Raw genomic sequence first — 14,273 nt, forward strand, 5'->3', positions numbered from 1 at the left:
ACCCTGTGCTACCAACTTCACACTGTAGACACAGGGATAAATCCATACAACTGATATGACAGTCCTTTAGTTTCAGATAGCAAACATGAAAGTGCTTTTAAAAGTTTTAAGGGCAAAACAGACTTAAACTATTAGTATGAGTACACTAAAAGGAATATGAGCAGGGATAAGTACTGGTTGTTTTTATTTATTGCTGGACTTGTTCTATTAATATATTTATCAATAGCAGAGTATCTTCCCCATCTCTTCAACTTTTACAAAATCACATTTTTCCTTTGCCCATTAGTTTAGAAATTTTCTAAATAAAAATTTTGCTAAATTTTTCCTGGACATTTTTCTTTGCTCAGTAATTTAAATTATTTATTTCCATATAAGATTTTTTGCTAAGTATTTCTATAGACTAGTTGAAAATAGTCAACAATGACATCTTTACATAAATACATTATGTAGTACTTAGAATACTGAGCTTTCATTTAAAATATTAAGGTTTCCCCTCATGATACACCATTGCTAAACTAAAAAGTCCTTTTGGTTTTAAAATACTTACTTTTCAATTTCACTTGGAGTATCAAAATGACCATCGTAATTATAATCAAATACTGGTCCACTAACTACATTTACTCCATTTCTTTCCATGGCATGTTTTACGAGAAGAACACTGTGGAAGTAGTCCCATATTTCTAAAAATAAAATAATAAGGTGTTTAAAAAATCTATCGCTATTAAACATGGAAACATTGTCGATTATAGATAGGTACAGTTAAATAGCATCAAATTCTGCTTCAATAATTGTCAGTGGTGATCGAGTAATTCTGCAAAATAATCCATGCAACAAAAATCAATAGCCACATTAATAATAGCTTTTTGTTGTTAATGTAGTTGCAGTCTTGGAATTACAATGAAATATGTCTCCAACTTCCTTCCTAGGGCTGTGCTGCTTTGGGGACAGTGAGTATTAAAAAATGGTCAGAACACATACACTGCCTTACTAATTATGACTCTAGGGATAAATACCTTTCACTTACTCATGGTGAGTATCAGTAAAATTTTGTATTGTGTAGCTCTTTGCACTTAAATTAGGATAAAAAACAAATTATCAAAATTCTCAACAAGTCACCCAAAGTTGAAGTTGAAAATAAATTATGTCAGAGATACTTTCTTTTTCTATATTTAAAACATTAAAACCAGATGACTCAATATCGAACAAATTGCAATAAGAGATGTGCTTAGTTTGTAAGTTCATAGTCACTTAGGTATTTTTAAATTGATAATCTAAATATATACTTACTTTTGAATGCTTCATACATAGGGACCAAATTACTTGTAATTAAAGCATCATATTGACTGTCAGAAGTTCTATTGTATGCTGCAAAACAAATGAATTTTATTAAATCTAGCTATGAAAAAATATGACATACTATATAATGAGCAAATTACTATTACATACTAATATAAATTTACCAGCTGTCAAAACACAGAAATATTAAGTACTCTGTAATCGTGCCATCAATAACACAGTTATATGCATTTGATATCTGTAATGGGTTGAATGGTGACCCTCAAAAAGATATGTCTAAGTTCTAACATTCCTATACCTGTGAATGTGAGGGGTAGAAAAATAGGGTCTTTGTAGATGTAAAGTTAAGGGTCTCGAGATGAGATTATTCTGGATTTAGGGTGAGCTTTAAATCCACTGACTGGCATCCTTATAAAGAGAGGAAGGGTAGAGAAGAGGAGAGACTCAGGGGAGAAGGCCACGTGAAGACGAGGCAGAGGTTAGAGTGATGCATCTGTAAGCCAAGTAGCACCTGGAGCCCCGAGAAGCTAGAAGAGGTAAAGAAGGATTGTCCTCTAGCTTCTCTCCTTCAGAGGAAACGTGGCCCTGCCCAAACCTTAACTCAGGACTCCTTGCCTCCAAAACTGTGAGAGAATACATTTCTGTTGTTTTAAGGCCACCAAGTTTGTTACAGCAGCTCTAGGAAACAATTATAATACCGATATGAATGCATAGTTATGTAATGTGTACAAAATAATAATGCTATTATAAATAAGTCCTAGAAAATAAAACTTACTTAAGAAAGTCAGTTTTAACTCAGTTAAGACTGCTGATGACACTACGAATGATTGGCTCTGAAAACTCATGGACATGCCATCCAGCATAGTAAGTGCTGGGTGTGTGTGCTCTGGAACCCCAGCGCCTCTGCCTGCCAGCTGAACCACTTGAGCAAAGTGCTATGTCCCTCTGCCTCATTTGTCTCATGGCATCTGTCTCATGAAATATTGTGAGGATTAAAAAGCTGCAAGCCTACAAATGTGTATTGTAATACTATTTATATTTAAACTACCCTTGGGTATCTTAACTAAAACGTAAATGAAAGGCTAGTGGGTAGGCACCAAAAGGCAAGAAAAAATAAATTGTTGGTTTTTAACTTAAGATTCCACGTGCTGCTTATGGTCCTCAGATCCCCTATAATTCTTTTCTACTTTTTAAACTAAGCCCCAAAAGTTGGTAGGTCAGTATAATATTAACTCTTTTTTAGAGAAAAATAAGAATTAGCTTATAATGGAATTTTTTAATAGACTATATTTATAGTGGAAAGTTGAAAGAAGTTTGATTTTATCCTTAATATTTTTTAGATAAGCTCTTTATGAGTTTCATTCCCATTGAAATATATATCTCCAATATATATTTAACAGATACAATTTTATATGTCAATTTAATTTTTATTAATAAATTGTTACAACTATTCAAGGTTTATCCTAGGGTTTGCATAAAGTTGGTAGCTCTAATTGTCTCTAGATATTTTAATAAGATATAGCAGTTTAATTATCCTAATTCTTGTTAGAATTCTAAATTGATATGCTACTTACTTTCATTAAGACTTTTATTCCCCACTATAAATCTTAGAATCTCTAAATTATAAATCTCTAAACTGATCTCTTGGGTCCTGGCTTCCAGAAAAAAAATGAAGTCAAACATCAGGTTAAACTCATTCCCAGAAGCTGAAATTGCTGGAAACCTCAGGGGTGAGTTAATGAAAATGACATTTCCTGTTGAACAGGGAAGAGATATGAGTTTTTAAAAAATCACATAGGTTTTTGTATGTTCCCAAGAGAGATGCTCTCTAAAAAACAACTTAAATTTCATCCAGCTGCTTAATCTAAAGTTTAAAATTGTTGGGTATATAGCCTGAGTGAAAGAACTGAATTCCAGCCTGATTTCTTTTCACAGGCACAACTGCATTCTCGATACAGGCCTTAGTCTGGGCAGTGGTCAGAAAAGAAAAAAAAAAAATGCTTTTTTTTTTAGACACTTGTGTCCCTCTCTAAAGAATCTTCAGTTTTAAAATTAAACTTAAACCTGCCAAACTTTCTGAACATCTGGGCCAGATTAGAGCTGATGTGTGGTTCCCGTTGCAAAATTTATTAGTCTTTATTATAGTCGTTGGGCTGCTTCAGGCCAGCCCACAACCACTGGAAGCCTTCTGGGTAGCAAGTTTAGCCCAAGCCGATAGTTTTGCTGGGGTGTATATGTTTAAGGCACATGCCCACATCCAGCTGATGAGGGCTTTCTAAGCTGCTGCTCTAAAAAAGAGTTATACTAACCAGGAGGATAGAGGAAGCCGTGGGTGATATTCTTCTGTGCTAAATAGAAGGAACATTTTTGGCTCTCAGAAGGAGCAACCCTGACATCAGCCCGCAGACAGTCTGGGACAGTGGGAGGAAGAGGCGATGTGTCTCCCTGTTGAAAGAGAGAGAAAAAAAAATTACGCCCACAGTTATGGCTCACCCATCACCTTATATGGTTTGTAACTTCCCTAGAATGTTTTTCATTTAACCTTTTCCTATTTTCTTAGTGAATCAGGTCTACGCAAGCAATGAAAATGGATGTATTCAGCAATGTTTTCTTCTGTGGTTCCCTTCTGGCTAGAGACTCCAGGAGGGCAAATCAAATACACTTTGGAAAGGAACATTTACAGGATCAAACCTGAATTGAGAACAGAGGAATAATGGGAGCTACTGCTATATGTCAAAATCATTTTTAGGATGAAATTTTTAGGTGGTGATATATGTTGTACTTGCAAATAAAAATAGAAAATAAAACATAAACTTAAAAAAAAATACATGCTTTGAACTAAGGATATTATTCTTCAGTTGGGCCCAAATGAACCTAAGATTAATGCAAATAACCTGTAGTTGTCTAAATATATCTGGGGTTTTCAATAAATTTATAGCTATGCTTCAATTCTTCATAAAATACAGGAATTTTAAAAATAATTTTCTTGTAACTCTATTTAAAGATTAATGAAATAATTTATTCATTAGTGGGTATCTTATAAATGTGCTGCCTAACCCTACTACTTAAGGTAATATACCATGTTTCCCCGAAAAACAAGACCTAACCAAAAAATAAGCTCTAGCATGATTTTTCAGGATGACATCCCCTGAACATAAGCCCTAATGTGTCTTTTGGAGCAAAAATTAATATAAGACCCGGTCTTATTTTCAGGGAAACACAGTGGTACTGTATTATCATATTTTGATTAGCATATAACATGAGTAAGTAAACATTTTGCTATTCATTTAATTTTTTTCAGGGATTTTGATTTATATGCCCTCTACTGCTGCAGTGTATATATTTCTTAACAATTTTGTAAAATAATTTATAAAAAAGATTAAATCAGGATGCCCTTCCTTTGTTCGCTGCATTATGCTAAAAGCAAAAATTAGCTGCGGCATCTAAAATATGCGTGGTAATCCTTTTATGATAATCATTTTATCAAATCATCACATTGTATACCTTAAACTTATACAATGTTATATGTCAATTATATCTCAATGAAGCTGGGTTAAATACATACATGTACAAGATCAATTCACAAAGGAAAAGGCAGCATACACTTTGTGCTATATTCATAGGCAAGAGAGTATCGCGATAAGGTATAGAATAGGTAGGAGACGAAGATGAGGGAAGTCTGGGGAAAGCCAGAGAACGGACCCCCTAACACACCACAATACTACAAGATGGAACACACTGTAGAATTTGAGTTGACCTCTCACCTTGATTGAGCACACTTATCTCTGTTCCCTTCTGAAATTCCATTAAAAGGCAGTAATGATAAAGATACACAAGGGGTGATAAGAACCTTTCAGAAGTGCGAATCAGATAAACATATTGTTTACAATTGTAACCTAACTTAGTAAACCAATAAACACCCACAACCAAAAGCCTATGGTTGAGGAAAGCACAAAGAAGCTGATTCCTATTGCAGAACCACAAGATAGAACTTGATATCTTTTAAAGACAGGAGATAAGTATAGGTATGGAAAAAGGATAAGATGAAAGTCTGTACAACAGATGAAACAAAATCTTTACTCACGGGAGACTCTGAACCAGAGGGATGACCAGACTAAAAGACATAAGACACCCCCGAGAGCAGGTGTACCATATTGAAAGCAACGGAATGAAATAAAAATGTATATACTGAATGGGAAGAGTTCCCCGAGTGTCATTACCCCATGTAGCATGCCAATCTTATACACTGGGTCAGATTAAAAGTGTCCTGTTTTGGAAAGCAAACCAGCCCGAAAGGACAACTAGATACTTACAATTCAGAGTCCTGAATACAATGGCTGATTCTCATCCTGATCAACTACAGTAAAGCATATCAGCTGGCAGGCCCCAGCCACGCAGCTTAGTGCCTCACCATTAAAATATGAGTGAAGGACCACCAGACATTTTGTAGGAATGGGTCAAGGAACCAAAAAGGAAAAGAGAATGCAGACAGCACAAGAAAACTCTCAGAGTGATGAGAGTATCTATATAGTACCTACACAGAAAACAAAAAGCAACAGGAAGGGAAAGAGATACCAGAAATAGCCCTCGGGATTTAAAACTATGTGACAGCAGAAATAAAATAATCAGTAAGATATATAAGGTGAAGTTGCAGATATCTTTCAAAAAGTTGAATAAAAGATGAGAGATGGAAAACAGTAGGAAATACATAAAAATATTAGAGGGTCAATCCAGGAAGACTAATGTTCTATTAATTTTGAAAAAAAAATATTTCTAAAATTCTAAAGCTATACTATCAATTAAGCATATAGGTAGAATAAGAACCTTTGAGACACACAAACTTTCAGAAATGTATCTTCCTTTCTTCCTTCCTCAGGAAGCTCCCAAGTCCACCAAAACAAGAAGTAAACCAAGAAATAGGAAGATATTTATGTCAGGGGCAGTGGATTAGCTATCACCATTTATTTCACTGTCCTGATGGCAGACACTGGAAAACTAAAAACATTTGTTTATATTCTTTCAAAAATCCATCATAGCAAACAGTTCTGAATAACCAGGTCTCTTCACTTGGCATAAAGGCGCCACATAAAGTTGTAAAATGGGAGAACCAAGGATACCGATTGCTGACAAAGTCAGTCTCATAGAGATCCAGAATATTGTGATTTGATGTTTCCTACCACACATCTTTATTATTTTACTCTAACACGTCACATCTTCTGCAAGTTTTACTTGAAGAAATGCACAATACATAAATGTAGCCACAGATGCATGTTCCATAATATAAAGAAAATGAAATAGCTGTATTCAACAGTTATAAATATGTTAAGGAGGGAAGTTTATAATTTTTAATGAGATTGCAGCTATAAAGTTGTACTCAAACAATTTAGTTGAGCAAAATGTTTACTATTTTCTCAAAGTGACATAGACTTTGGACTAGGACAAATGGACCGCGATAGTTTTAGCCAGAAAGTACTAAAAAAAGGTTATGAGTTTTCTGCTAACTGAAAATCCTGTTTCTTACATACCAAACTTGAACCCCTAAATAGAATAAGTGCATCGAGACTAAGAAAGGCAAGATGTGACCTCCTTTATGAAGGTGAGGTTATGTAATATGCAACCCTCTAGAAGGAGGGCGGGGGGGATGATCATGTTATCTTTGAGTCTTGGGCTCCTGAGAGAAGACATTGTTAACTACTACTCCCTGAACCCCTTCACCCTTCCCCCCAAAAAACAGCTTCAATCCCACCATATTTTCAGAGTTCCTTAGAGTATTTTTAATTCAAGAGATAGAAAATAAGGAAAACAATAAATAGAACTCTCTAGCTCTCAAAATTCTTCAAGAGAAGTAGAAAATAAGCATAGACAGAAAAGTGAGATGCTCTCATTTCTAGTCTGGCATGGGGATAAAATAAAATTTGAACAGGGAATAAAATTATATCTATTGAAGTTATAGACTCTACTTGTAGACTGAACATAAAAGCTAAAATTTATTGATTTGAAGATTGGATAGTTATGATCTTGCCTAATGGTAAAGATAATGACTATAAATATTTTCAATTACTTTTCTGGTCATGTGACTTTTTTCTGTAGGGAAAAATATTTTTTATAGTTAATTAAAAAAACACTTGAAATATACAAAAATTGTCCAGTTTTTAAAGACTCACAAAACATGATTGGATAATAATTTATTATATTGGAGCTAACAAGATTTAGAAACAAAAAGAGCTTTAAAAAATTCGGTGATATGGGATATATGTATACATATATAGATAGAGGGAGGCATTTTTCAAAGTGTGCTAGATTTTCTTCTCTGGAAAAGTCCTTTGATTGCCTATTAAATTTATAAAGTATATATTCTAAGTAATAATCAGAATTCTTGCTCTTACTTTAAATTGTTCACAAAGCAACATAAAAAACAGTTCACATTTTCCTATAGAGAAGGCCCAGAAGCAAAACTCACATAGAGATTGATCACACTTAATGGTTTTGAAGCAGTTGTTATAGGACCATGATTGCAAATCACAACTATTTCCCCAGAACTCTTCCGAGATAACAACAACAACAAATTAGAAAACCCACCAAAACCACAGAAAAAAAAGAAAGCTCCATAAAACTTAGTCACAAACCAATTAGGCCCATGTTCCAAAAAGTGCTTATTTAAAGTCTGATTTTTCAAACACAGAGCTGATTTACAACATTTTTATGTGAATCTCAAAACATCCTTGTATATAATTTTCTTGAACCACAACATACTAACAGAGTAATTTCTGAATTAGAAAGCAGAAAATTGCTAGAATTCCATCCTGTCACGTGGAGGGAGAAATACACAAGTAGTTCTGTAGGATCAGTGAAAGGACAGGAACTTTTGGTAACAAAGAAGCTAGTTTTAAAACAATAACAAAAAAGAATTGTACTAAACTCCTAGTTTGAACCCACTTAAAATCTCTCTGCCTTTGATTTCCGTTATAACTCATAGAAATTCAGGAATGCAGAACAGCAGGGGAAAGTATTAAAAACAAACGTTCCACACAATCCCTGGTACCTGGACTTTTCAAAAATAGAGAATTGAATAATAAGACTGGAGTTGATTATATTGCTCCTCTCAAGAACAAAAACAAATAGAAGTAATTTTAAGGAGAAATAACATGTTGTTGTTTCATAGCATGTTTCATTGTATGTTTCAGGTATGTTGAAGAAAATCAAACAACTGAACGTTGTACATACTAAGAAAGTGATATTGCCATTGCTAGGGAGGCAGAAACTTCCCTCTATCCTTCTAGGTTCTTTTGGTTGGTCTAATAATTAACTCTACATGAGACAGGTTAACAAGAGAAAAATTACCACATTTAATTACCTATGGATGGGATTCCCACATACATGAGAGAGTCAGAGACCCCATACAGATGAGAGGTGCAGAGACAGAAAGGGAAGATGAGGTGTATATGGCATTCTGAGCTAGGGATGAGGTTAGGCACCTTGGGGCTTCAGAGGGGAAGAAGGTCATTCACAGGACCATAAGAAGAGCAGGTACTCAGTAATTAGAAGTTGCCCTGCTCTATAAATAGGTCATAAAAAGTTATTTCTGGGGATAACTCTTATTATGGGCACGACCCCTACTTTAGATTCTTTAAAGGAGAGGTAAACATTTCTCATAAGCCTACAGGGTCTCTACTGCCTTCAGCTCAAAATAATTCACATGCCAAAGTGGCACATCTCAGGAAGGCTTGTTCTGAACCCCTTCACCATTAATAACGCATATAAACTCAGGTAATAGTTCGTAAAATATTTGCCCACATTGGGAATCAACATTAGTGTTCTCCTACCACTGACCACATTGTCAGCAACTGAGTTGGCTTTCAGAACACACAAGCTTTAATTAGTAGTGCGAAAACACGCTTATTTTTCTCCAAAAATCTTGAATTGGCACAAGAGTAAATAAACCGGATACAACTAATCACTTCCTTTCTGTAAGAGGTGGTACATCTGTATGTACCCCTAGCAAGAACAGCAATAGGTTAAGGTTTGTCATAAGAATATTTGGATGTAAAATACAAAGATTTTCTCTATAAAAACAGTTTCCTGATTATTTCTTTACTCTTCTGGTTGAAAGTACTGCTTTGTCTTTAATAATGATTGGGATTAATTAATGCAATGTGTTCATTCCGTAAGCATTTACTGGGCAGCTCTAATCTGCTGGGGATAAAGTAAACCATCCCTGCCCTGAAGGAATGTTTGAACTAATTTTTGGCAGACTTTGACTTTTGCTTTAATTTATATTTCCTTGATTGCTAATGATGCTTAGTTGCTTGGCTCAGATCCTTTGCTTATTTATTAACTAAGATGCTTGACATTCTCTTGTTTATTGGAAGAAACTTATTAGCTATTCTGAATCTTATTAGGTATTCTAATTACTATTCTGGATTCTAATCACTTGTTTCTTATATGCAATGCAAACATATTGTCCCATTCATAACTTTGTCTTTCTGTCACACATTATTAATATAGTCAAATTAAATCAATTTCCTCTGAATTTTTTTTTTTTGTTGTTGTTGTTGTTCTTGTTCTTGTGTCCTAAGAAATCCTTCTCTATCCCAAGGGTATATAGATAGGCAGAAAGGCAAATGTGTTCATATTTAGGTCTATAAATCCACCAGCAATTTAACTTTGTACACCGTGAGGTAGAGATTTAATGTTTTCTTTCTTGTGGTAGCCAACTGTCCCTTGTCATTTATTGAAAAGGAGTTTGCCAGATAATGAAGAGGGAAGAGGATTTAAACAACTGGATTCTCAATCTCAGTCTGGAGAGACTGGTGACAGTAAACCTATACATGTAAGTCTAGCGTGACCTATTTGAGTGCTAGCTCCTTCAGGGAAGAATTACCTCTTATTCACACTGTATTTCTTGTGCCTGACATAGTACACACAGCAGATAGTAAAGTATTTGTTAAATAATCAAATAAATACAAAGGTCTTTATCATCTGGTTACCATCACCTTGTATGTACACTCACTATATACTTAGAATATACGAAATGAAAAGTGTGCGTCTGTACTTCCTGTTGCTTCTCTTTGAAGTGTTGTTTTCTGTCTGCCTTACCAATCGGCCTGTAAACATTCTTTTTTCAGGCAAAACACAATGTGTTCCTCTTGCACCCAAACAGCACCTATAAATACCTTTAAGCAATACCTGGGCATTGTCTTATAGGACACAGACCAGTGAGCGCCCTTTGGGATCTCTACGGAAAATCAAAATTCAATATTAGAGAACCACAATTGTTTTCTAGCCTGTGTGGATCAAAGGACACAGGAACTTACTGGTTTGAAGACTGTATATGAGCTCCACATGGGCATCCTAAAAGCTTTTCCAAATCCACTGACATAGTCCCTGTGATAAAGGAGACAGTGTTCTTTGTTCTTCTGTATAACCCTGGGCCTTCCAAAGGGCAAATTTAGTTTCTCTGTTGCTATTACTAAAATAAAAATAACATAAAAAAAGTTTGTGAAATTAGCAAGTGCCTCTATGCATAATAACTACAATTATCTGATGGTGTATGTGCCAGTTACGCTGATAAATATTTTACATATTTAACCTCTTTTAATTCTTACACCAACCCTATGAGGTAGGTATCATTTTTCCATTCTATGGGTTACAAAACTAAGACTTAGATACGTAATTAGGCAAGCAGTTAACAGCTCATAGGACATATTTACAGAAAAACCTCAAAATCAAAAATGCATAATTTATAACAAAAATGATCTACTTTAATAAATGTCATAGGAAAGATATTAGTATTTTATAATAGGTATGTCCTAATGTATTTACTTATTTTCACTTGTTTGCTATTATAATCTAAAAGTCCATCAATTACCAATAGTCAAAAACCTTCAGGGTATTTGTGCCATGGAATAACACTCACCAGATTATAAGATTATCAAACAACCAACATATTTACTGAACTCTTACTGAGTGCCAGGCACTATTCTAAGTGCATACATATATTAACTCATATAATCTTTATAGCAACTTTATAGAGGAGGCATTCCCATGTTATAAATGATGAAACAGGCCTAATGAATTTAAGATAAGAATACTTAAAAGGCCAGGTACTGTTCTAAATTCTTTCCATTGTTTAACTGTTTTAATCTTTACAATTGCATAAGGTTGGTACCATTATTATAGATGAGGAGACTGAGGCACAGACAGGTTAAATGATTTGGCCCAGGTTACAAAGCCAAGAAACAGTAGAGGTACCATGTTTCCTCGAAAATAAGACCTAGCCGGACCATCAGCTCTAATGCGTCTTTTGGAGCAAAACTTAATATAAGGCCCTGTATTGTACTATATTATATTATACCCGGTCTTATAGTAAAAAAAAGACCAGGTCTTATATTAATTTTTGCTCCAAAAGACGCATTAGAGCTGATGGTCTGGCTAGGTCTTATTTTCAGGGAAACACGGTAGGACTCAAATCCAGGCAGTTTGGTCTATTCACATCTAAGAAAGGGAATAGGTGACTGTAGATGAAGCACAACCATTTCAAGGAATCTATTATGTTCCTGGAACCATTATAACTATCCCCCATGCTTACTATTGTTGTTATTAGTTCTAGGTTTCTTTGTTTGTTTTTTTCCTCCTTACTTTGGCAATACAATCTTTATGTTCAAAAGCCCCTGTCAGCTTGTTTTGAAGAATTCCAAAACGGCAATATTGTGCTTTGTTAGGTGTAACTGTCAAAGACTTAACATGTTTTCTATTGACTTACTTTCATCTTGTGTGAGATTTAGCATTTGATTCACATGTTGTACAGAAGCATCCTGCAAGATAATGTGGGGGTAAGTCAAGGTAATAACACGTTTTAAAAGGTGATCAAAATTATTTCCACAGTAATCACATGAATGTTTTGCTACTGGACAAAGAAGACAGGCTAACTTGAGTTTAAATTCCAATTCTGCCACTTACTGAGAAATATAGAGATATTACTATTCCTTGGGATACTTTTGTGTCGGAGTTTGTAAAGATATAATTGACAATGGGGCAAAACATTTTGACCACAGCTAGAATCAACTACTATATTGAGATGACAGCATCCTAGATAGGGCTTCTCAAACTTTAATCCGCATATAGCTCACTTGAGAATTTTGTTAAAACGTAGATTCTGATACAGTAAGCCTGAGCTCAGTGAAGCCTCAGATTCTGGATCTCTAACCAGCTTGCAAATAATACAGATGCTGACCCTAGGACCATATTTGAATAGCAAAGGGCATACTTTACTGAGAAGAACTCTGGGTTGCAGTCAGGTAGACCAATCTTCTGTGACCTTGGACAATTTACCTAACTTCTCTGAGCCCTCTTTCCCTCTAAAGTGGGGACTAAAGAATTCACTTTGTAGTGTACGTATGTATTTTTTTTATTTTTCATTTTTTTAAATAGCAGTTCCATTAAAGTTATCTGTAGCAGGAGGTAGGAAACTTACACCCTTACTCTGATCTTTGCTGTTGATTTGATTTTTATTGGGAAGCTTGACTGGACTTTTGTCCCTTAAAGCCTCTTTTGGTTGGTTATTTATTTATTTATGTGGTGTAATGTTACTGTGAGGATTAGAGAAAGAAAAGCCTTTGTTGACTCCTGGCTATAAGGCATAATTCCTTACCTGAAGCAGCAGGTGATTATTTAGCTCTACAACCACTTTTTGAACTTGGCATCAAATGCCCCTTGACATCGGTTTTAACTTGATAGACTCCTGATAACTGGGCTCCAATTCCAGTCTGAAATCCCAGGCCCACCCATGCACTCTAATTCTCACAGGTGGTCTTGGTTCTTGCATTTTGAGCTCCTGTTCTGACTCCTGGCCTTTGGGGCAGTGGGGAGAGGGGGTTTGTGGGGTGGGGAGTGGAGGGGGAGGGAGTAGTACTCCTTGTACTGGAATCTTGCCTTGTTGGTTGAAAGTCTCCTAGGATCTGAAGTCCTGCTTCTGAGCTCAGCAGGTCACCTGGCCCAGTAAAAAGACCTTCCCAACGTTGTTTTGTCAGCCAGCCTCTAAGAGTTGCCTGAAGGGGATCCTTCCTGCTACCCTAAGGAATACTGCACTTTTTGAATGTTAGGCTTCTTGCTGAGTCGATTCCACAGCCCCCACCCTATTGGGTATGTCTAACACTAGACCACAATCCCGGCATCCTCCTGTTATTTCTGCTCTACCTAACCAAACATGACTGTCTGGTTCTTAAATTGTAAGAGGGATGGTTTATGAGTGAAATCGGAGATCTCCAAGATTCTACTGTTTTGAATGCTTACTGACAGCTCACAAGGAAATGAACGATTTCCAAATGGTGATTTCCAGTTTACAAAGCACATTCACATACTTAATTTTATAATATAATCTCTCATTTCCAGATAAGGTTTAGAGAAACCACATACATTTATTTAGTAATATCCAAGCAAGAACACCAACCTGGTGGTCAGCTACCCTGATCATAGATTAGCTTGCCCCTTTACATTCTTATAGAGACATGAAGTTATTACTTACATCCGGTAGCTTAGGGCATGAACAATCTAGATCATCTGTGGGCAATAGAACAGTGAAGCCACAGACAGAAAACTTGGACACTTCCTCTTGATGGGATGGCTCATAAAAAGGCACCTTCAGAAGATGGTTTAAACTACCATGGGTACCATTGTTTGGTGCTGGTTGAATGTGTAGAAGATCTGTTTTTTTAAAAAAAAAAAAATGAGTTCAAGGTAGATTTAAATTGGAAGGCAACAAGTTCTACGTAGGAGATGGGAGAAAACAAACATCTACTGTTCACTTCCTTTAATAAATTCTGCTGTGACGCAGTCGCATACCACATATGCCACTTGGTTTACTGACTTTCTTCTCCTAGAGTTTCCATCACCTAGTCTTTCTAGAGTATAGGAACAGTGTTATAGATGAGCTGCAGGAACTTTCAGGAACTGTTTCTGTTTCTCCAAAGAAAAACATC

The 14,273-nt window shown here is 35.5% G+C and overlaps 1 protein-coding gene across 3 annotated transcripts in view; it reads right to left on the reverse strand.

The window, feature by feature from the left end:
- ENPP3 (ectonucleotide pyrophosphatase/phosphodiesterase 3) overlaps nucleotides 1-14,273 on the reverse strand; it is a 54,048-nt gene that overhangs the window by 2,516 nt on the left and 37,259 nt on the right. For 2 of the 3 annotated variants that reach the window (XM_088795453.1, XM_088795455.1), the window contains 6 exons: nucleotides 13,820-13,998; nucleotides 12,059-12,110; nucleotides 10,611-10,765; nucleotides 3,606-3,744; nucleotides 1,288-1,365; nucleotides 548-680 (listed from right to left, as the gene is read on the reverse strand). In XM_088795453.1, coding sequence (XP_088651579.1) covers nucleotides 548-680; nucleotides 1,288-1,365; nucleotides 3,606-3,744; nucleotides 10,611-10,765; nucleotides 12,059-12,110; nucleotides 13,820-13,998 — 736 coding nt within the window. The remainder of the gene's footprint in view (nucleotides 1-547; nucleotides 681-1,287; nucleotides 1,366-3,605; nucleotides 3,745-10,610; nucleotides 10,766-12,058; nucleotides 12,111-13,819; nucleotides 13,999-14,273) is intronic. The other variant, XM_074333594.2, reaches the window with a different exon arrangement.

This window comes from Rhinolophus sinicus, chromosome 2, assembly GCF_057876585.1.
Source record: "Rhinolophus sinicus isolate RSI-liver-muscle chromosome 2, RSI-T2T, whole genome shotgun sequence".
Taxonomy (NCBI): Eukaryota; Metazoa; Chordata; class Mammalia; order Chiroptera; family Rhinolophidae; genus Rhinolophus; species Rhinolophus sinicus.